At 36.6% G+C, this 25,637-nt stretch overlaps 1 protein-coding gene across 8 annotated transcripts in view; it reads left to right on the forward strand.

Annotated features, from left to right (window-relative positions):
* LOC129004849 (focal adhesion kinase 1-like) overlaps window positions 1-25,637 on the forward strand; it is a 118,968-nt gene that overhangs the window by 63,784 nt on the left and 29,547 nt on the right. For 5 of the 8 annotated variants that reach the window (XM_054433515.1, XM_054433518.1, XM_054433521.1 and 2 more), the window contains exon 2: window positions 9,510-9,952. The exons of 2 other annotated variants lie outside the window; for them this stretch is intronic. In XM_054433515.1, the coding sequence (XP_054289490.1) occupies window positions 9,759-9,952 (194 nt within the window). In that variant the 5' untranslated portion in view covers window positions 9,510-9,758. Of the gene's footprint in view, window positions 1-9,501; window positions 9,953-25,637 lie in introns of those variants that run through there. One more of the 8 variants, XM_054433516.1, reaches the window with a different exon arrangement.

Raw genomic sequence — 25,637 nt, forward strand, 5'->3', positions numbered from 1 at the left:
TATTACGTTGTAAGCTGTGTTTGAAAACTTTGTGGACCAGGTAGGACCATCGATCTCTTTTACTAAAGATAGATGGGTAGGATAGGACTTCCCCCGAGTCCTACGGAGGTTATTTTATTTGCTCATGTCTTTCTCCATGCTAAATTATATTATACGTAAGCTTGTGTAAAACCTTTGGCTATTGATAGAATCATTACTGTTTAAAATTTGTCGCCTCTTTTAAAAAACGGACATTGTTGAATTGAGCAATTGACAAAGTGCAAATAATTGATTCCTGTCTCATACGCCAATCTTTTAACAAAGTTGTAATACTGTTAGCCATAGCTTTTTTATGTCTTGTCAACTATCTCATCAGTATAAACTTATAGATAAAATGTACACTCGCTGAGCGGTTCATTTAACAATGTTCTATTTTAGTCATGAAATTGGCTACTTGTGGTCCCTAACACATGGGGTGTCTACTTCAGCATCTCTCAATGGTACAACTTTTTATCTGAATATTTGTACATAATGTACCAAAACACGAGAAGGCATGATTATCATCCTTTGTGTCTATTTGAATAAAAGGACAGAATAAATGTTCCAGACACTATGTGCCAGTGTTTCGCTATTTAACTAGCACTAAAACATATAATTTGTAAATTACTCAATTTATACAGTAATGACAATATCTGAATTATGTGCTGGTGCTAGGTAATCAATAACCTATACGATATTAACTATTTGATAGTCTAGAGTTTCAAATGAATACGTATAGCATTCTGTTACATGATCAGTGAACACCCACTTGTGTAATTGGTGTGGTCTGCAGTCTTCTGTTTGGTATGTTGTAGTCTATGATTCATCAGTGAGTGTTGTGTTGGTGGTCTCTATATGGAAGGTCTCCCCAAGGACCACTGACACCTCTGCCTAACGAACTTAGTTCAATTCAATTACATCGACATTGCAAATCGAATCCTAATACTGACCCTTGAAAGTGAGTTATTATCTGATAGTGAAGCCAAGGGCTTTGTTTTTATGTTTTATGAGCTGTCATTTGCATCGCATTCAAATGAGGAAGGAAATAGCAGTTTGTAAAGTTTCAATCGAAAAGACTTGGATGACTTTACCATTTTTGGTCAGGAGTTAATTGAATCATGACCCTCGAAAGAGAGTAATGTTCTACCCGATAGTGTTGTTGCCAAGGGCTTTGTTTTTATGTTTATGAGCTCGGATTTGCATTGCATACAAATAAGGCAAGAAACGGACTTTTACAAATTGAAGTTGGAACAGATTTAAGGAGAAAGAAGAAAAAGTTGATTTTGTAAGTCAAGGAAGTTTTGTTTATTTAAATTATTTTATTACGTGGTTACTGATTAATTTGTTTACAGGACAGGCTGATTCAATTATGTTTCACGAGTTAGCATTTGCATCACAAACAGATAAAGCGGGAAATACGAGTTTTAGAAATAGCAATGGAAAGACGTAAAGATGATTTTCCATATGAAAATTATGGAATTATGGAAAATTATTATAATTTGTTTTTATGGTCCCCTAATTCATTCCATATATTTGAAAGTGAATTTTGTCCTACCCGATAGTGTTCTTTGTTTTTTATGTTTTATGAACTCGAAAATTTGCATTGCGTACAAACTGAAATTCGAATTTTAAAAATCTGAATTGGAACATATTAAAGGAGGAAGAAGAAAAAAGTCGTGTTTGCAATTCAAGGATTGTAGGTTTTGTGTGTTCTGAAAATTACTGATAAATTTGTTTGCAGGACGTCTGTGTGATTCACTTTTGCATGTCAATTGCCTGTCAGTTGTGTCTCGTTAATTGGTGCAATGTCAATGTCAAAGTGGCTGTGTGGCAATTATGTGCTCTCGGCTACAATAACTGTATTGCATGCAAATGTACAATGCATTATTGACAATCTCCCAATACATTGAATTGTACAGTACAGCTGTGATTTACCTCCCGTACACTAGAGGCTTAGAAAACGTTTTGTTTCCATGCTCCATAGAAATATTTTTTTTTTTTATTGTATGGTGAATCGTGGTGGTCGGTAAGCTAAAACAATAATTAGTTGTTTGTGTCGTCGGATTTATGGGGGTAACACAACGTCACTTATTCTTATATTTTAAAGTATTTGTACTGTTTTACTTTAACATTTTTCCTGTCCATATTGAAAAGGTATAATTTAAAACTTACTTCTTCCATTATTGTTGAGAGAAATATTTAAGTGTTCCATTGGTAATCACAACCAAAAACCATTTGCACCTTTGAACTAGTATTTTTTTAACCCTTCAAACCCGATTTCCAGACTGATGTCGAACTTTGTGTTCGATAACGTTTAGTCGCGAGGAATGCCGATCAGCCAGTTTTCGATGAGTTGGCTGTCACACATATCATGCTTTTTATATCACACGAAATGATAATGAGAACAACTTTTCTGAATAATCACGATATTCCGATGGAGATATGCCTCGCCATTTCTCGAATAAATCTTTCGGGTTGTAAAAAGTGACAACATCTTGTCGATGAAGAAACTTCCATTTGTCGTAACTTTTTTAGTAGAAAATGTTTGTTTTAGGTTGAACTAGGATTGATTGTGGTTAGGCTTATGTTTAAATTTGGTAAAACATAATCCATAAAGAGTTAAAATGTTGTTGCCATAATAGTTCATGCAAACCTTTTTATATTTCTTTATTTATATACACCCATTAAAGTTCCTCGTAAGTTTATAATACATTAACACATTAAACGACTTGTCTTCGTGGTTAGGGATCATGGAAACACGTTAAAAAGTACAAATTCAGAAGAACCACTTGTATTACAAGTATTTTTTTTTATTGAAATGAATACTTTCCACTGTTTACACATACGTACAGAGGTCTGTAACAGTCCTAGTAGGCTGGAGTAAAGATGTATTCTTGTACAAAATTGCAAAAATGTTACAGGTCATTTAGTACAGAGGACATTTTGGCATAAACGCCCACAGCATTTAATTACTGCATCGAGTATTTGTCATCCTTAAGAGTCAACTAAAGATAATTTATGTTTCAATAAAGCGTTTGTATAATGCGTTACTGACCAATATTTATGTCTAGTCGAACGAGAGAATAACATTAGAGGAAATAACTAAATTACAGTTTAATCGTAAAAGGACATAAAACGTACATGGTAACTTGGATGAGTATCAGAATTCATAATACATAATCCGAAACCAATGGTGATTCCTAGTAGAAAACGTAAATTTACTAAACGTAGAGAAACTAATGTAAGTTTGAACGATCGCCCATATGAAACTGAGCCACCAGTTTGCCCTGCAATTAAATCTACAAGGAAATATAAATAGTTTTGTATGTAAACCTGGTAAAACCCACAAAAGGGTTTCCCGAGTTTTCGCGCCGTCTGGTCCAGAGAAAGAGCAGTTTCTGGAGATGATCCAAGGTACGAAGGCCGTGTCCTTGGGTGGCTGTATAAGGAGCTTCCCCCCATTACTGGGTACTTCGGTCGACAGTCGCCACGCCGCGCCGCGGGTATAAACATAAACATAATCACCGGTCATACGCGTACATCACCCCGCATCTCACGCACTACTAGCTACACGGCTAATGAATATTGAATAATGAATAATAAACTTCATCGTTATGTGGCAGGCTCAACGATCACGGTCTTATGTGATCATTGAGCCTGCTAGAGGTAGACGGAGAAACGTGGTTAGGTGTGACTATGAACGTTAATTAAGTCTCATTTCCTATAGTTGCGTAAAATAACTTTACTTTGAATCATAACTGTAACCGGTTTGATCGTGAGAAAAGTCTATGGAGTTTTTGATTGTTTTGGGCCGGTAAGAGGTAGACGGAGAAACGTGGTTAGGTGTGACTAGAACGTCAATGAAGTCTCATTTCCTATAGTTGCTTAAAATAACTTCACTTTGAATCATAATGGTTACCGGTTTGATCGTGAGAAGGGTCTATGGATTTTTGATTGTTTAAAAATGGAAGCAAACGTTATCATTTTGAATTTGATAAATAGTCCTGGTTTTAAAACTAACAAAAATGATCTTATTCAACAATAAAGCTGTCATCTAATATTCATTGACAATTATTCATCTTTGCCTTAAATTAAGCATTATAATTTGTCGAAACACAAAGTTTCACGAGGTTTGAACCTAGGTGGGAGGAATCTAGAACGTGACAAGGCTAAAATAACGATAGTAATGGAACCGGGAAGGAACTAGAAACACATTACTGTACTAAATCCTCATCTGTCCGGACTAATTTGGGAACCTAATTGTTCTGATCAATAAATTGCAGATTAAATTGAATAAACTTAATATAAAGACATATACCTGTATCCCAGGTTCGTTTGGTCACCCCTTGTAGGTAATAAAGCACAATTTACCGAAAAAACAAAATGTATCGAATATTGTACTGCATTTCGAACAAAATCTCTTCCGCAGCAATCTTAACGGTCAAAGTAGTGTGGCGCAATTATAACGAAGATGATCGTTGACTTTTAAGTGGATGTATTGTAAGGAACTGTTACTAACTGATGCCAAATGGATGTTTAGAATAATCAGGGTTTGATGTACTTGTAAACAAAATGTCTGTGGAACAGTCAAACGACAGATTGAAATGTCCCACCTTCGGGATGGATTCCCAAGTCTGTATCCCAGTAAGAGCCTCATCTCTAGTCGGGGCACGTCTCCCCCCCCTCCCCCCTCCTGCCTGAGCCATTCATGAACGCCTGTCTGTGGTCAATGGGACATTCATACACGTCTTGTACACTGTGTACACTGGTGTAATCACCGCAGACTGTTGACCTACACAAGGCTTTATGGTCAACTATGTAGCACGATAGCCTTCCAGTATTGTACTTGACTGAAGGGTAATATGATTTTTGAGTTCAACATTTCGAAACTTCCCACAAAAATTGGATTAATATAATTTCGGAAAAATATTATAAGTGCACGACTATCTATCCGTGAAATATGTAAGGTTGATATATGTCGACTGTATGAACATGGGTAAAACTACTGAAAATCATTGGGGTGGAGGAAATCTTGAGCGAGGTCTTGTATGTGGAGTTTAGTATAAATTAAATATATATTCATAAAATATAATTACTTTTCGCTTCATATCGTACTATTAAGCCGCATTATTGTACCCAGTCATAGGCCTGTCACCGATCACAGAGGCTACGTTTTGTTATACTTTACCCGTTGCCCCGGACCTTTGAATTTACTATAGTTCAAACTCCTGATGCAATTAATAACTCTAAAAGTTTCTATTCTTAAGCTGAAAACATTTTTAATGCTTCTTTGTTTTGTTGGGAAGCTTGAGAAAATTATAGTCTAGAAAAAAGTAAATCACGTAGCTAATTAAGGAAAGAAACCACCTTGTTCTGATAACTACCAGCCACTATTATGTAGTAAAAGTTATCGTGAACCGCTTCATAACAAATTTGTATTCTAATATGCCTATCCTTTGACGACAAGCGCCGACGTTCCTTGCATGTTGACTTATCCCGTTAATCTGATAAGTCAATCCGGTTAAACGGATAAAAGGATTACAAACCTCGAAGTAATCGGCTGAGTAAACCGGCTAAGTTCACGTTTCTTTCTGTATGGTTAGTGTCTGAGCGTTATTTGTTATGTTGTATTTCAGCAATTATGTGTAGAAATGTTGACCATTTGGTAATTATCTCAGTAGATATACTGATGTACTATGTAGATACTGGATAGATATCCAGCTAGTATCTGCATTCCTGTTATTTACATTCAGGTTTCCGAAACGGTTAATATACTAAGTAATTTAATGAAATTTGAAAAACAGGGTATCTAGCCAGATATGGCCAGATGCAAAACAACGCTTAACCTTACCATTGACGAAAATCTTTAATTCGTCCGCCAGCCGTATAACAATATCTCGTAAATAGAAATCTATTGACATACCATCGGACCTTGAACTTAGTTATCACTTTGGTACAGTCGTTGGCTAATTAATTTAGTAAATGTAATATTAATGGCTACAATTACTTGTATCTATTTTAATTAAATAAATTTATTTAACAAAATTAATTCCCCTAAGTAAAATTAAAAACAATATAAAGTCAGAATATTCCTCACTCTAATGAAACCATAATCATAACACTGTTACAAGTGGCATAATATTCTTAATAGCTTCAAGAAGAACTGTTAACATTGGTTTCAATATAAAATAGAAACTGCACCAATATTTTATACGTTTTTTATTTTTGTAAGCCTTTCACCAGCTATGCATTATCAGACACATCACAAAAATAAAAAAATAAGAATATATCAAATGTTATTGCAGTTTCTATAATTTTAATATTTTAACCAGTTATTGTAGAAAATAGTATGAGCAGTCGGTCCTCTTTTATACACATTTTTGCAGAGTCAAAAATGTTCTAAACTACTACCTTTGACTATTAATACAGCAACTAGACATTCCATCCCCATATTAAAGTTGTAGCCAGGTTTTTAATAAAATTTGTCTTAGTTGATGTGAGCCACCTACAGATTGCGCTGATCTAAATTACTTATTTATGCCGATTACATGATGATTTTTACCAAGTCCAACTGATGGAATGACCTATTATGAGCTATAGCAACTGTTGTGACCCAGCAACTATGTATCCAATAGTCAATGCTACTACGTGATAAATAGTAAACTAAGTGTTACGATAAATATAGTCCACTTGCTGTTGCCTTTTTGCCTGCGTATTGAGATAATTGAGTACAAAGTACCATACTTACAGTATAAAGGCCCAATTACTTATTTACCCTGAATTACTACACTTAACCGGTCCCAAACAAGCCAACAATAGCGAAGGTCGTCCCAGAGTATTTGAATACAAAGAGTAAAAGGTGGTCTAATTTATAAACCGCCGCGACCACTTAATTGGGGCTTGTTTGCGTTAAAGTGCGAACCTGTTGATTAAGTAGTCCATCAATGTGATAAGATTGCGTTAAACAACCTTGACAACTGGCGGGTAAACAGAGCAGAACTGACTGAAGGGGAGGGAAATGGCGGGTAATATCTGCACTTAGTCGATCCTAGTAGATCACAAGCACAAGGGCTAGGAAACTCATATTTGTGAACTAGTTTTACTTATTATGTACAGATTTTTGTTATCAATATATTTTAGCTTTCGTGTATGTTCTTACAGAAAAAGTTATTTTGTTTATGGAATACATTATTCTTGTTTGTTTCACAGTTAATTTGGTTGGATTTTGAATCTCGATTAGTTTCTGGTTCATCTGAAATTGTAAGAGATCGACGGTCTTACGTAGGCCGCTTTCCACTTAAATCCTCGGCTTCAACTGCTAATATTTTGTAATATATTGTTAACAGTATTTAGTTTGATTTGTAATGTGCTACAAATATAGTTTGATTTTAACCTTGTGAAGAAAGCTTTGGTTGTGCTACGTGTTGCTGAACTAAAACGTAACATTAAATCACTAAGGTAAACCAAATGGATGAAAACAATTCTATGAAATTTTATTGAGTTTTAAAAACCTTTTGGTTAGGAAAATTTTCAATATTAAATCACCTATAGAAATCACTTTAGTAGTAAAAGTAAATGTACGGTCTACAAACAACGACTAGTATTGAAGACGAGAAAGCAAGAAGTGTAATGTGTTCTCACAAATATCACTTCGTCTAGAACCAGGAGCTCAAGTGTCGAGAGAAACATCATTCATGCATGTCGTCTGGTGCATGTATCATAACCTGGTATTGCACAACTCTTTTTGGTCTCATAATCTTCCTCTCGCAAAAAAACTATTGTAAGTGAAACGGTGGAACAAGCTCGAAAACCGGCTATGAGTCAATCAAATATTCTGTGTATGCAATATAAAAATAATTCGCGCAGTTTTTGCACAAATTCAAAAGAGGAGTTTTTTTGTTCTTTATTTAAGGTAGAACCATCTCGATAATATTAAGTTAGATAATGGCCAAAGACATCAGTGGCGCTTTTTATGGGCATTAACTATTATTTATATTGAAGATAGTGACGCTGCCATGCACTTATATTAATGCAAAATGAGCGAAAGACCAGAAACGGATGAAGTGAGATCTATGTAACCAGTTGTCTAATGTTGTTTCTTAAATGTTTACTTACTTAGGTGGATTGCAATTAATTTTATCAGCATTACATTAAACATTGTTGAAAGCAGAAATAAAAGTGAAAATGCTGTAGCGTGAAATAGGTATAGTTTCGATTGTTCTTATTTCATTGATGGCGGCATTTTACATAGTCGCATCACAACTTGTAGTACACAACATTAGCCTACTTATCATTACATAAGATTTAGGATTACCTCTCTGTCAGTGCCCGTTCCAGTGCTTCACATAGCTTCCCTCTTCATTATGCACCTATGCATTGGGAAAACGTCATCGTTAGGAAAACGTGTTATAAGTTTGATTGATACATTCAACTTGTCAATTAAACCAGGCTCATGGTTGATTAACAATATGTTCAATTCATTAAGTTCCACCCACTGTAAGGTAATCGCTAATGCATGGTGGGTGGTGTAGAAACAGCGCACTGCAGATCCTGCTGAATGAATCATTGTTGGAATGCGTGTGTGATGCGATGATGCAGGACCAGCACCTGCAGTTTGTACGTGGGAAAGTCCAGTAGTCACACAGTGTTAATATACCACTTTACAAAACCCCTTTCACCATTCATTTGCCTAAATACCATTCTTAGCTTGTTTTTACAAAGATCTTTAATTGTACATTTGTGTCGTTAGTTCACATACACGCGTTGTTTCTATTGCGATTACAGCTATTGTTTTTTTTTTCAATATCATCTTTATTCTAACACGCAATAGAACTAAAACAATAAAGGCGATACGTTTAAAAATCTACTCATTCATCAACTCATTTTGGCGTTTAAAAATTTTTGTCCTAGGCTCTAGTGGCTTTGAAATGCCTGCGTGTATGGTACGACCTATATAGTGAGCAGCTTAATTATTCGATTTAATCCCGCTTAAGATTTCGAGGTTCGGTATTAAAATCCCTTATACACAACTGAATTGAAAGTAAAAAAAAAAAAAAAACGCACACATTGAATAAAGAAGGTGCCTATACGAGGTATTAATCCAGCAAGAACTCGGTGTTTTGTACTGTTAAGTTTAAGAGAGATGGCGTGTGCTGAGGCACACTCGTACGACAACATGAGACTTGTGTCAAGTCAGCGCGACTCACCAAGACGAGTAGCAACCAGGTGTGCATTTGGCGTCTCTCTGGTGTCGTCGTGTATATTAACAATTTTGCCATACTAGAATATACAGGTACCGTAGTTTTTAATTTAATCATACCCGTTCTTCATAGTAGGTATCCAAAATGTATTAGCGTGTAGCCTAGTCCTAAGGAATAAGTAAGCAACTGACCAACAAAACTCTTAATTAATAAGTAACAACATGGAGGTTATTTGTCCTAGATGTCAGGACACAGACGACAAACAACACTTAGATAGTTATATTTTTGTAGCCAAGTGCAACGACAACTTATATTGACGTCAACATTTAGCAGCGTATTCAAGACTCCAGTGATATCAGTGACTTCATTCCATTTGATGTCAGGATTACAGTGATTTGCAGCTTTAGATTACTAGTTACCCACTTCAAGAATCAGTGACGGTTATCAGTGACGCTTGTGTCTTCAAAGTGACAGGATAACTTCGCAACGGTTCCAAACGGTACTAGGTTCGCAGTGAGAGTGGAACGGTGATGTGCAGTGATGTTGGAGCTAGTGAGCGGCAGAGGGATGAGAAGGTGCGCGTCTTCGGCGCAGGAACGGTCCAAGAGACCGCACAGCTACCACGGCAAGCTGGTCGCCTCTAGGCTGCTGTGTTCGCTCAGGTGCGCCCAGAACCAAGGGACCACAGGAGCCTTCCCCAAGAGTAACACGTGGAGGTTCCAGCCAAACAAGAGGTAAGTCAGAAACTTGCGTCATCAACACGTCCTCAGTGTCTGTTATTGAGATCTTGGCGTATGCTGCTGATCCTGTTGCCATAAATCTTTAAACTCGCCTTCAACTAAAATACTAATGGTTTGTCCGATTGTGAAACACGATTACAAAACGTAATGACAATAATGAAAAACAAAACGCCAGTAGCACCTTCAATACTAATTACGGCGTATCGAGGTAGGAGGAACCACCTTGAAACCTACATCTTCTCCCACTGTAGTCCGCGAAATACGGTCGGGCGTTAAGTGTTACAGGTATTGTGAAATGCTTCTGCTCAAGATTTAGTCTGGGTGACTGCAAATGTGACGTTCACTGGCACTGGCGTTGAAGACTTTATATAAAATAACTGACGATTAAACCCAACCTTGGCTCCGTAGCCGTGACACGCGGTCTGGAACCTATTATATTTCCCACAACACCAATTGACTATTAAATCACGGGTTGATTGCTGGGGTTAGGTATATGCCGTTATTTTCTTCAGAAATGATTTATTCTAACGTGTACTGGTGAAATAAATGTTAAATTTAACCCATTTTTCAATTTTAAGTGTGTTTTGAATTTTAATTTCTGTCAAAAAACTAATAGGTACCTACAACTAAGTATTGTGTAAAACCCCCAAATACAAATTTTAGTATCTCGTATAAACAAGTGATACATCGAGTGTTTCTCTGATTAAATGGATCAATTCAAATATTGTGACACATGTGGAAATGTGCGTGGAAATTTATCAGCCAGTTACTGCATTTGGAATGGTATGATTTTTGTATCATAAATTCCATTATCTATTAAAGATTCTATTTTTGTCTGCTGAAGTTTGATGTAAACTCCGCAGGTTTATTACCACGGTAAAGACATACATTTATAAAAATACTCTTTGCTATCCAGATCCCTTAAATAATATCAAGACAAATAATTTAATTCTATTTGTCTATGATATCTTCATGTTTAATTAAAAAGATCATGAAGATTTGATTGCAGATATCCGCAGTGACAGGATCCAATCTTTAGTAAATCCGCCCTTATGAAAAGTAAGGTATTGTGCCACGGAAAAGTGAGTTCGCTTACTTTGGGGATGAAAAGTCACTATCATCAAACTATTCTTCCATCAAGGATTCTAGTCAAGAAGCTTTTTTTATCAAAAAATAAAAGCAAACCATTAAAATGTGTATTTTCTACACCCCTGGTTTCATACAGCATACTCCGCCAAGTATATACAGTAGAATGTTAGTTGTCCAAGTAGCATACTCGCCCACCGCGGCCGGATGGAGCTCCTACGCGACCCGAGTATCGCCCTCCAGTGTCTTCCTGTTGGAAGGCTTCGGACGATGACCCTCTCGGGTGTCAAGGGTTGTAGGGGTGGAAGGATTATCCCTTATGTTGTGGGATTCTTCCCACTATCGAGTTTTTTCAAGAGGGGAGACAGTGAATTTTCAAGATCGTGGTTTTAAACTTCCAAGATAATTTTTGTATCAACTGCAATTTATCTTCTTAAAATGAAGCCTATTTACGAGCTGTTTGAATCCCCTTCAAGATCTCTCTTGTTTTTTAATCACCAAAATATCCAATCCAAGACATGCTTTCTGGAATCAACTACAACACATGATATGAGGATGCAGCTTGTTAACAAGTTGCATGAAACTTGTAGAACAAAAGTTTTTGGGCCTTGCGATGATTTTAATTTAACATTATTTTTCAAATGATCCTGTTTATGTTCATTGAACTCAGATTTTGTTTTCTTTTAAGCAAAAGATTTGTCATTCATTACATGAAAAATACACTAATGTGAAATTCCAAATAAAACAATGCTGTAATACTTTGTACATAATATTTTGTTTACATTTGTTGCTCAAACTGTAATTAAAATCTACCATATAATCATCGAACCTGCAAGCAAATTCGTAATTAGTTTTGACGTTTCCTGTGAATTTTGTTCTATGTAGACTGTTGCAAAAATCCAAAATTTTGCACAAATCCTATTTACAATGTAATTATCATGCAGTTTTTTTTCAAACTTGGATTACACCAAATGCCTTTCATTGCGGATAAAATTATCCATGCAATTCTCGGTTTTTACTGTCACTTACTCATAAAGCTTTGACGTTTTATGTTACCTAGTTGGTTATTCTATCTTGGTCGTCTTCTCGTATTTTTACGAGCGGTCACCACCTGCTTGACTTGTGGTACATTCACAATCTCTTTGTCATGCGTTGGTGTGGTCAGTGTCGAGTGAGCGATGGCATGATTTTGAGTACTGTAATGAATTGTATAGATGATAGGTGTTAGATTGATTTTGGATTCAATCTTGGGGATATCATAAGGCGATAAAGAATATATAAAACACACAAAGTTCCCCTATACGTCACCTCCATAATTCAATCAGTGTACATCAATCCAAATCAGTGCATTGTGTACATTTTAACACTATTTCCCATTCTTACTGAGCCTTTAGCAAAACTCTCTAAACAGTATACAGCAGCGAATGGGACAAGGTTTGATTTAAATTGATAATATAATACAGTTTGTTAGTAGTATTACTATGTTTGGTTTTATATCGACTCTTTTCCACATCAACATTTTCAACATTTTCAACATTCAACATTTCAACATCAACATTTTCTATTCAACATAAGAATGCCTGTTGTTTATCAATTAACCTTGATAAAATGTCAATTATTTAAGCTACTCTTCGTCAATTATTGGCTGAACGACGTATTTTAAGGGGTTGCCATCCGGACTACTTAACATTCAAACTATACTACAGGATAAATACCTGGTTGCCAAATTAATCTAACAAAATATGAACAAAAATAAATAGGTTTTACAATGTCTGTTTTTGTATTTTTTTATTTATGTTGACTTTATTTTTGTTTATATGTTTGGAATCATTTTTGACGACCTCCTAGGTGCGACAAAGTCTTAGGGATAGGCCGATAAAACCTTGTTTCGAAATCTGTATCCATTCAGACGATCAAGGATTTACTCACACCAGGTAACCTTTTGTATAGTGTTAGTGAATAACAATCTACATGCCTATTAGCTTATGGAAAATGTACTTTCTGCACATAACTCTTTTTACCTGTACGTTGCAGTAATTCATCTTCTTCGGGGCAAGCCATTACTCAACTGACCAAAATTCGACACAGAGATAGGTAATTATTTGAAAGAGATTAATCATTTTTTTTACTTTTCTCTAGCTGAGAATCTATCTAAACTCACCAACTATATCCACCCACTAGAGTAGTTTAGTGATACGTAGGCCTAAGTTAGACCTCAAGTGACCGAGATACGCCCACGGAGGCCCACAGACCGGTATATCACCTCCACGGTGTTGGCGGCTCGGCGCGGCGTCGCCCACTGGCTCGGCGCTGCGGTCTTGCCAGACACAACAACGGAAATTATGGTAATATACCGTGAGTTATCGGGACGATCCATGAAAATATGGGGAACAGTTCGAAATCATTGTACTTTCGACAATACGAAAATATGCTGATTTTGGCGCGCCAATTTCAGCCCGCCTGATCTAATCGTGTGGCGTGTAGAGCAAGTACATACAAAATCTAGCTCAATAACTATGCCAGTTTTCTCTACTCATTCCTGGATATAAATAATGTTATTCTTCCACGATTTAAATTTAAAATTTGTTTATTGTTACATCGGGTAATTTCTCAACAAGTATTACTTTAGTGTCTATGTTGATTAATAATTACTGCACACAGATACGAAATTTATTTTTCACTAATGTTCCAAACATACTCAGTGAATTTAGAAAAAAAAAAAAATAGCCGAATAACCTTTAGGCAATTGTAATTGTACCATGAAGCTAGATTGAGGTAATGTTTCTTAATTTTCAAAATACCATCGATAGGTTGTCTGCACCAAGTCCTATTTAGCGCAATACAAACACGAGAGAAAGATGAGACAATGAAACATTAAAATAACTAATAGGCCTAGGTTCTCTCATCAACGTGACCTAGAAAACAAAACTAATAATCTATTCGTAATGCAGAATGCGATGCGAACGAGTTTCCTTATGATATACAGGTCGTTCATTATCTGTACCGTAGTCTGCCCTCAATTAACATTGGAGAATAGAACCATCACTAACGTAACAATGCCAATGCCTGAGGGCTGAGCTTGGCTAGGTGAAGGTATAAGTAAGTATAAGTAAGTATTGCTGGGCACGTGTGACCTTCCTTGAAAAATATATGAACAATGTAAACATATGAGGGGAGCGAGCTGGTCTAGTGGTTGGAGCGCGGGACTCCGGTTCCTGGGGTCCCGGGTTCAAATCCTGCCAAATCACCAATGGATTATCTAAGTGATAATGGCGTAACCCATAGGTCCAGCCTGAAGTAATGTGAAAAACAATTCCGGGCTCGTGCCTAGCGTCCTAGGACAAGAAAAAAATTTAAACATATGAACTATGTCATTTTATCCCCTGTCTCTTGCCGGGTGGTTCGGTACACTGAAGGCTTCTGTTCAGAGACAACATACAGTCACCATACCTCGTATGTGTGAAGTGAAGGCCACGCAAGTAACGACTCTGGTGTTGTATCGACATGACAAGACACTAGATTGTATCGCACAACCTTTGTGTTTTAATGCGAACGTTATTTGCCTCTATTTATATACACTGGACATGCTCGTGTTTCCTGAAAGTTCACTTGTCGGACTAGTCCTGAGATATGTTGTGTCATAAATATATGTTGTCAAATCAAATGCTTTTGTTATTAGAAACAAACGTTTTCTTTATAATAGGTAAAAGTAGTGGTGGTTTGTGAATTATTGTCTTCTTAGTGTCGACGCCTGATTTTGTTTCAAAAGAATCACCATCGTTGTTCTGAAAAAGCTGTTTAAGGTTTCAAGTGTTGTAGGTACCCGTCACTCTTCCAAATCCACCGAACGCTAGGCCAGCACAAAACCCAACCGATGATTCGATAGTGAATTTCAACATTCTTATTTGAAAATCTTCTAACTAGAATGATGGTCTACAAAATAACTAGTTTGAGATTAATATGGCGTTTTTACAGAAAGTTCGGTCTCTAGCCGAGTTCAGAACATCAAAATAGATTAGGTATCTGAGAGGGTTGTTTATAAAGTTATTATCTACTTTAATATTCATCAAACTTAACATTCAGTCTACATTTATTTTTTAGTTAAATATTTTAAAATAATCCAAATAATTAGGGTTTTTCGCAAAAAATCGAATTTTTTTATTTCTTCAAGCTCGTGGTCTTATAAATTGCAAGTCGTGGTAGTAACAAGTAAGTTAGTAAAATGAACAATTCTTAATATATTTTAACACAATTCATCCTAGCCTAACTCTACAGAACTGTGATAACGAAGTTATTACGAAACTAAGTAATAAGATACAGCAGCGACGCGGTCAGTGATAAGCATTCAACGGTTAGTTAACATATAATCAACAGACACTCTTATCTTGTTTTGATAAGTAGAAACGAGTTAATTTGCAACTTAACATAGTCACTCTATCTTTAAATATCAGGCTAACTTACCTAGCCTAACAAAAATAGCAAATAAACTCACAATATTCAGCCTAAATTATTGAGGTGTTATCATCACAGTAACTGTCCATGATGGTAACTTGCAACTACAGTTAGGTTTAATTTAGTTCTTACCACTTGGTCAGTACAATTCTGATATCCGCTGATGTTAGGACTTATCTAATCACAGAGAATAGATTGTGTCTGTGATCTAATCTAAGCGTTGTGGACTGGGCTTAGCAACTTTCAACTTTTGATTTTGTAACCGACTAATTGTTTGCCCTAAAACTTCTGCATCTAAACTTTTTGCCATTTTAACAACTGCAATAATGTTACTATATCTACAGGTTGTTGTTTTTTTTTTTAGCTTGAATGCTAATTAATTTCGTGTTACTTTCTCAGTGGTGTACTAATTATTAAATTTAGAAGCGGTTCTACTTTATAATTCTATTTTTATCTATTAAAATGTTGTTGCATGTCAATAGAATTTATAAATGATATCACTTTATGCCGATCAATTTATGGAATTCCAGATTTATTTACATCTTTTTTATCCAATTCTTTTTAAGTTTGTTAAACATTTATTCTTGTTGATCATTGTTTTGCTTGTTAATATCATTGTTGGTTAAGTATGATCCTAGTTATTAAGCTGCGCTATGTTTGTTGTATGTTAATGCAATGATATGCAATTATGTTGACCGTTGATAAATAAATAAATACATTTCGTTACAACTTATTATTACTATTATTATAAAAACAACAATGTTACAATATTTTAAATGGTTGAAAGCCCCCTATTATAGGATTTCTATAGCCTATTATCTGCAGTGAACGCAACTGTACGCACTGTGTGTAACAATTTCAACGTGAAAGTGAGAGTGCGGACATTGACAGAAACGTGGAGATATGAAGTGACAGTGGAGATGGATGTGAGACTTTATCGTTCCATCTCCGATTACTGATCTCTGATCGTGCCATTAACTTGTCCAGAGAGCCATTAACTCCTCTCCCCCCCCCATCTATAGCCATCAGCTGTTATTAATCGACCCTCTATCAGACATGGTCTAAATTTTCCAAACAATTAAGGCTTATTGGGATGTTTTTGTGGTTGAAGACGGTTTAATAGTGTTTGTGTTCTTTTTAGATTTGCATTTTAGTTTCTAGATGTGACTTTAAAACAATACAATCCTACTTAATATACACTCAGTTCTATTCCTTAAGGGTTGTATGTTGTATCCGTCTATGAGTAGGTTGAGTTGTAAAAGCTATGAACATAACTGTAGCATACCATAACAGTGATTCAAAACATGACATGGTTATAGGTTTTGGTTCAAATTAATCGGTCTCAAGAGGAACCACAGTTGGACATTGATGGGAACATCTTTAGTCCTCAATAATGCACGCAGGCCTCAATTATAATAATTGTGCATGCATGTTTGTCTTCCGTTGTTTACGGTACAAATATATAAACAATCCGTGTTATAAGTGGGACTGAGAAAATAAATTATTGGCTTTCTTGCTTATTTGCTTATGGTGAAATACTACGATTAAAGACGTTTTTATTTTGACGTTTTCATAATGTTTTAACAATTCGAGAGTAATGTTTAATTTCATATTGCAAATTGGTTCACACGGGTTTATTGAGGTAATTACTTATCGCAATATTTATAAGCCTCATTTTCGTAATGATTTGGTGGAAACGTTTTGATGTGAGTCCTGTCCTATCTAGTGCGAGATAAACGTTTACGATGACAACCTCAGACGCAATCGAAGGTAGAGGACAGTTCGGGGGTCAGAGGGCCAAGGATTGCGTTGAAAGCATTCACTTCACGTGCTTGTTTATATCAGAAATGGATGCTTGAAATATTTCTCAACCATACAAACCTGTTTTTACGCAGCATATTTTACAAGTCGAAGTATTCTTGGAAACCATAACTAATTTATGCCTAAATGTGTACAATTTGTTCACATTTTGATGAACCGTGTACTCTTCAATACTTCGTATACGTTTATTCTGAAATCACTAAGGTAAAGTGTCTTTATTCTTACCTTACCTTAGTTCAAGTTAGATCTAATAAAACTAATAAATACCTTTTGGAAAACTGCACACTCTTCAATACTGTACTAATTACACCTTATTACTTACTACTTCATTAAAGAGTAGACAACAGGTATACTTCGATTTCGTTAATAGGAACCTTTAGCTGGACAAAGTAACAAAGCTGTCACTTCTTTAAAAATTCACCGTATACTCATCTTCAACCTGCGGTAAAAATATAATACAAAAGTAATACAATCTAAATAATGTTACTATGTACAGTAAAATGAGGCCTACTATGTTATATATAGGAACATGTACAATAAGCTTTATATGTGCACCTATTTCAAATTTTGTAGAACTGCGTGCCCTAGTGCGACTTTTCGGTTCAGTTGCTAGACTGTTCACTCTGAAGACCCAGTTCTCATGAGCTGGCAAGGTAAAGGTTTGACTTCATGCACGCTACGTCGCTACAGTGTAGTGTTCAAACCCTCCAAGATGTTATCTACTCAGGACCGCTATTGTTGGTATTTTTATGATCGCATTTCCCACAGTTTATTCCTACTCTCGCGGCGTTTCCTTGTTCACGTAATTCTGTTGTTTTCTCCTAACCTTTTGTCGTATTTACTGCTTTGTTGTAGTGAAGTGAGGTCTCTTAGTGTTGCTCGAAGGTTTTTGGTGATTTAAGAAGACTTTTATTCGTTCGTATATTGGTACTTTACCTGAGTGTCAGGTTTGTTTCTTAAGTTGGTCAATACGTTATGCAGTATAGCCTATATAATTTTTCTTCATCTACTAATTCTTTAGTTTTTGATGAGAAATTGCATTTTATACTACAGTCTACTGAAGAGTCGCCGGTTCGGTTTAACCCAAATCTACTTTATTAATTTCCTGGATTAATGAAACATCACCGAAGGCGACGTTGAACGTGGCGAAACTATTATTATTTCATAGCCTTATGAAAATGGCCGTTGGATTGTCTAATTCGATTGTCTAGTTGAATTTGATTGTCGAATTCCAGTCTTGGAGAGATGACCGCGTCGTGGAATTGGTAGACATATTGGCATTTAGAGTTGAACAATGGTAGTTTGCCTCGAATATTGTGTATTGCTGCATCCGAAACGTACTATCTTCCAAAATTCAACTTCGCCATCACCTACCGATTACTAAGCTTCGACAGATATAATGTTTAAGTCATAATCTTTTTCTGTTAAACATGTCTAACGATACGAGTTCTCATTTAGTCAGTAGCGGTACTTATTTTTATCCGTGGTTTTACTTAACAATGGTATCCTATATCGTTGGAATCTCCTAAGTGGAATCCTCGGTTATCGAAGGATTTTAATGGACGACCCCTGTAGCTTGTGTGTAGTTGGCCATTAACATTGTTCTGCGCGCTCGCGCCGTTGCGTCACCGCCCGCCACTCGCCAGGCGCTCCCGTTCCCGCCAGAAAGCGCGGCGTCGCGCGAAGGACGTCCACCTGTCATCGGCGATCAGCTGGTTAGGTTTCCCCGGTCAGTGAATTGTGGAATGTTCTGGGTTCGGCTGGAATTATAGAAAGCGGGAAAGACAGTTTTACATTATAAGTAAGAGTTATTCTTATTTGTTTAATTATTCGTAGTGATCGTCACGGGGGTTTTCTGTAAATAAATTAATGCAAAACTTGGTATTTTCACTACCCAAAAGGAGGAAGAAACTCCACTGTCTACTGTTATGGGAGGTACATTAACTCTATTTTAAAGTCCTATTTTTGTTACATTTATATTTTAAGACAGTTTATAATGCGTGGTTTAACATTAAACAAATACACAGCTCACAGCTCACCAAATACTTCACGAATTAGTTCTAACAAGTTTAGCCTTAAGACGATTTAGATTTAGCTTTTAACATTAAATGCGTTTTCTGAGAGACAAAGCCATTTGCTTTAAATTGGTCCTCCAGAACAGGCTCACAACTCAATGTGACCCAGTTAACCCCGAGATAATTGGCCTCCCCTTCGTATGTACAACCCACGATAACATAAAGTTGTATATTTATCATTGCGTACCCTTTCACTACGCATTGACAAAAAGTGCCAAGAATGAGAATGAGAGAATGAGAGAATGAGAATGAGAATGATTTATTTCCTGAAAGCATAATAATATGTACAAGGAAACGTCAATACATCAAAATCTTAGCCTAAGCCTGCAACACACCATGCAGAGAATTGAAAAACAAAACAAAACTTATTTATCATCACACATTGGCACTCATTGGCTAAAAAAACTTACTTACTTGGCCAGGTGAAATTTCAAAATACTCTTTGAATGAGTAAATCGGATTTGCCAACAGAAGAGATTCAATCCCCATTTTGAATTTTGCTTCCGGCAGGTTCCGAGCTGTACAAGGGAGTTTGTTAAAAAACTTATATCTCTGTATACAATAGCTAGATTGGACCTTTCTTAATCTAACATAGGGTACATTCAAGTCGTCCTTCCTCCTAGTATTGTGAGGGTGGATATCACTTCGGAGTTCGAGAGAGCCTGACTCCTGCTTAGTACACAGAAGAGATTGGAAAATATATAAGCTGTACACTGTCATAACGGATTCAGAAATAAAGATAGGTTTGCAGTGGTCTAGAAAATCAGCACCTGCCAAGATTCTGACTGCCGCCTTTTGGAGCGTCAAAACCCTCTCGACTCCCGGAGTGCCACCCCAAAGTCTTAAACCATAAAGAATTATGCTCTGAAAAAAGGCAAGGTAGGCAGTTCTTAGCCATTCAGTGGGTACAGAGTTCTTCAAGTTCCTGAGCAAGTGAATCACCCTGGAAAGTCTACTACATACAAAAGATATGTGACTATTCCAATCCAGCTTAGGATCCAACATTAATCCAAGTAGTTTAACGCTTGTGACATCTTGCTTAAGCTGTCTAAGACTAAATATTATGGACTGAGTTTTACTCTCATTCAGGAAGAGAAAGTTAGCTCGGAACCACGCCGAGGCCATTTGGAGAGTCTGAGACATAGTGCCCTGCAGGACATTTAAGTTATCATTTACCCCAATTAGAGTAGTGTCATCAGCATAGCAAACAACCCCCTCTCCCAAATGCAAAGAAAGGTCATTTATCATTATGTTGAAAAGCAAGGGCCCAAGGACAGACCCCTGTGGGACGCCATGAGTTAAAGATTTGACAACAGAGGACTGACCATTTACAGAGACAAACTGTCTGCGCCCGCCCAAGTATGATCCCAGTAAGTCCAAACCCTTACCCCTAACTCCATAAAAATGGAGTTTGTCAAGCAAAATTTTGTGGTCCACGGTGTCAAAAGCCTTGCTGAGGTCACACAATGTGGCCCCAGCAAAGCCTCCCCTCTCAAATGATTTTAAAACAACCCCAGTCAGAACTTCAACTGCATCGATTGTGGAACGGCCTGATCTGAAACCATACTGGGCTGACACAAGCAGTCCATTACTTTCAAAATAAGGTAACATTTGATCCTTAATTATACCTTCAAAAATCTTACCAAACACAGGGAGAATAGATAAAGGTCTAAAATTTTCAGGCACATTATGGTTCCCCTTTTTATGGACAGGGACTACTCTGGCTGTTTTTAGCACATCTGGAAAAACGCCCTCCTTGATACAAACATTGATACAATAGGTGAGTGGAACTAAAATATGATAAATCACATTCTTAATTAAGATTGCAGAGAGATCAAAAACATCCTTACTTTTAGAGCTATTCATCTTATGTACAACAGATAGCACTTTCTCACAAGAGACAGGTTCAATGTTAAAAGAACATGTTGGTCTAGGATGCTGGGCTAGGAGGTTTACAGCGGGGGTTGGTGGAGTACCAATTGCATCCCGAGTCTGTTGGACAGAATTAATGAAGAAATCATTCAGCTCCTCAGCAGAAAGTCTAGTAGTTGGTTTTGCTTTTGCAGGGGCCCCCTCTTTTTTGATGACAGACCAAGCGGCAGCACAAGAATTTTGAGAGGACTCAATGAAATTAGCATTGTGTTCTTGTTTTGACCGTACTAAACTCACCTGGTAATCTTTCTTTATCGCTTGATACCTCCTCTTGGCTTCAAGGGTTTTTTCTTGTCTATAAATATCGTAAGAAAGAAGCAACCATCTTCTCAATATTACAATAGTCTCTGATTTCCACTCTGGAGCCAGTGGATGCTTTGTATTCTTAGGTCTAGACACTTTTTTAGGATAAGATTCTTGAAAGAGCAAAATAAATGTTCTTAAAAAATTACTAAAAATAACATTAGCATTACCCGCAAGTAAAATATTCCAATCAACTGAGTTGAGAGCAGCTATAAATTGATATGTTTTATCAAGAGTAATTGGTCGATAAGTCATAGCAATATAAGGATCTTTATTCTTGGACAGACGGTTACCGAGACTAAACTGAATGCCATCATGGTCACCTATGGCATGTTTCACCACCTCTACTTTAAAATCTTCACGAGGAAGATCTGTGGCAACATTGTCCAGACAAGAGTTCTCACGAGTCGGCACCCAGACAGTACAGTAAAGATTCAGTGATTTTAACAAGTTTATAAAATCTTCAGACAAACGGTTTTGTTTCAACACATTAATATTCATGTCACCACCCAGGATAATATGGTTTTTTGCCCTCTTGTTGCCTAGGGACAAAATAAGGTTCTCTAAGCTAGACAAAAACATACCTAGATCACCATCAGGGGACCTATAGACACCAATAAGGATAATGTTCATAGCCGGGAAATGAACGCAGACAAACTCATGATGTAACTCTAAACAAAAACTATTTACATTGATAACAATAAATGAGTCATTAAGATCTAGGGAAGCAAATACAGCAACCCCACCTTGCCTGCGTTGAGAACGACAAAAAGCTGAAACATAAAAATAACCCTTAATGTTCACAAGCTTAATATGTTCATCATTCAACCAGTGCTCCGACAAGCATAATATTTTGTATTTGTTATCAGTGAGCATCATTTCAAGTTCCATAACACGGGTGTAGCATAGACACTGGACATTTAAAAATAGTAAGCAAAAGTTTAGGAATTCCATGTTGTTTAAGACTGTGGCAACTTTGGCTGCCGACTCCCTAAAAAAGTTTGAGAGTTTATAAAGTTACGTTGAAATCTAGGCTTCGTAACAAATTCTTTGACGAGTGCACCCTCTGGCCAAAAGGATTCATTCAACACTTTTGAGGTTAGGTTGTCAGGAATACCTATTTTAAAAGAAGTGTAGGAATTGTGTTTAGGTTTGAGAGGAACCACATCACTCTGGATACCAGATTCGTTAAGAAAGTCAGAAATATCTTCCTTCACACAATCTACGGCAAGTCTGGAAACAAAAATCCATGAAAGTTTACCTACCGCACGAACCTTTGTAGAGTCTAGATTTTTATTGGTCCCGATGATTGGTAGAGACTGTTGTTTAGTGGAACCAATATGCTTAGAATTAATACTGGGCTTTAGTCCATCACGCTTTAAATGTTTTTTCTTACCAGCTGTTTGCCACTGTTCAGCACTGCTTATGTAGTCAACGTTGTCCAGAGGTGGGAGAGCACAATCAGAAACCGCCTTGTTACTTGAACCTCTTGTTACCTGGGCAAAGGACTTAGCCTCAACCGCACTGTTTATAAGCTCCAAACTATTAGCAGATGCAATGCCAACCTCCGTGGAAGACAGTGTGACTGTAGAGCCAGTTGCATCAGAGTTGTCATCATTAGACGAAATATCCCTGAGGCTGAAAATTAATTCAAACAAAACATTCTGCTATTCGGGTTACATTTACGTTAGAAAATCATACATTTGGATGTACTTGAACACAAAATTCAAGCTATTTTCGAGTTGGAGTTGTATCTAGTTACAAATTGGCTAATTAGACAGTTGCCACTCGTGTTCAGATAGGAATCAGCTGGAGTGACTCATCATCCGCCCACCACCACGGCAAGGCGGGAATTGAATGTCTAATTTGGCGGGTAACGACACTTGACTCCACTTCCTTCCTGCGGACTTCTAGTGCTTGTCATTACCGTAATAATTAGCCCTGTACGTGGCCGGTGTGACCAACACATCACTACGGCCACCTGGGAGAATCATTAATAATCATGCCATTGGGTTTTGCATAGTTGAATATTCAAAAGTGTAATCTCCTGAGTTTTAATGACAGGCTTTGTTTCGGTATTTTTGTTGTGAAATAAATTGTTATATAAACACGATGCTAACCTTTTTAAATGCTATTTCCTATGGTACGTTATCCATTATTGTACAGTAAGACAAAATAGTTCGTTTTAATTTGAATTTGTTAGATCGGATATTTTAATAGGCCTTCGTCGCAAACACCTTTGGACCATGGTATGTCTTGTACTGTATAAGGCAAAAAGATGAGCGTTCAACTACTGTAGTAAGTAGACGTTTAAAGTAGACGATCGGGTTTTTCTCCTTGTGAAAATGTTTGTATACTGTTCAAAATACTGGCGACATTTCTTTCTTATGTTTTACAGCAATCGATCTCCTTGGCTTGACGCCAAATCGGGCAAGACTTGCAGATCAAGATTCCATAAAACTATGATTGATAGTTAATTTATTATGCTAAAAACACCTGGTCTGTTTAAGTGAACAATGCAGGTCTGGTTGCCGTTACCAGTTACCAGTTCCCACTGTTTAACTCAGTTGAAGGATCAAATATCAGTTAGCTCTGTTAATGTGCTACTATGTAAAGACTCATCAGATGAACTGAGAAAAGGACTAGCTGAAAATAAAGAAATTCAATTGCTTAACGACCAAATAAATGTGTTGCAAGCTCAAGTAAATAACTTTAAAAGAAGAAATCTACAGCTTATGGAAACTATTCAACCATACCCACTACCTGATCCGGAGCTCATCTCAGAAATAAAATCCTAAAAAAATAAAATTTCATACATGGAAACTAAGTTCACCGAAGAATCTAATACATACAGGGAAATAATCAAGCTACTTGAAAGTGATATAAACAATCTGAAACTACAAAATGAAAAACTAAGTACTGAAACAAAACTTCTGAGAGACAACAAATTACTAACTATTACTGAGGACAGCTTTGTAATCCCTAAACATTTTGCAAAGTTAATGGATAAAGCACAGTTTGTTACCGACCCAGCAAATCTATCCAACAGATTTGAACTACTTACACCAGCTGAAGAAACCATTCAAAAAGAATTGTTGAAATCACCAGCAAAAACTCAAAAGGGACCTGTGTGTTTGAAAGATGAATTGAAAAGTAACCATCAAATAAAATGTACAGCACATAAAGAAACAGCAAGAGACTACAATACTGTTATACCTAGTTCAGATAAACCTAATATATTGTTGGTTGCTGACAGTCACGGTAGAAATCTGTACAGAAATCTTGTTGAAATATGGCCTACTAAAGAAGTAAACATTTCTGTTGTATATAAACCAATGCACAGCTAAATGGAGTAATAAATAACTTAGGTGAACTGATAAAAAATTTCACAAAATCTGACACTGTCATTGTCATTGGTGGTTGTAATGACATTGGAAATGGTGATGAAATACTAATTAGTAAATATCAAGATATCATTGACAAGACAACCCACACGAATGTTATGATTTCAGGATTACCTTACAGACACGATGTGCCTGGTCTCAACAACCGTATCGCATTTTTAAATATAGAACTTGAAAAAAAAGTTAACCAAAATGAGCATACCAAATTTCTACCTCTCAACCTTTTACCAAGGCAAATGTATACTAAGCATGGTTTGCATTTTAACCGATCAGGAAAAAAAGAAGTTTCTAAATTGATCAAACATTGCATCTACGGAACTAATTCAAACCAGCAGAAGAGTAACTTAAAAACGGCTACTGAGGAGATCAATGATGAGTTTGTATTAGATATCTCTAACGTTGAAGGAATTAAAGTGGTGGTGGCAGACATGTACAAGGTGATCAAAGCTCAAAAAAATGACAGCTCAGTAGCTTTTGCCCACACAATCTCTGGTGATTTTCAACACCCTAGAAGGATGACTGCCGGTGTAGCAGTTTCTTTTGCTAGGCATTTTGGGAAACCCCAATTAAAGGATTGCTTGTCTAAATCTTTGGCCTACCAGAGAA

The sequence above is a fragment of the Macrosteles quadrilineatus genome, unplaced genomic scaffold, assembly GCF_028750875.1.
Source record: "Macrosteles quadrilineatus isolate MER2022 unplaced genomic scaffold, UCM_ALF_1.0 Scaffold_12__1_contigs__length_5162894, whole genome shotgun sequence".
Taxonomy (NCBI): domain Eukaryota; kingdom Metazoa; phylum Arthropoda; class Insecta; order Hemiptera; family Cicadellidae; genus Macrosteles; species Macrosteles quadrilineatus.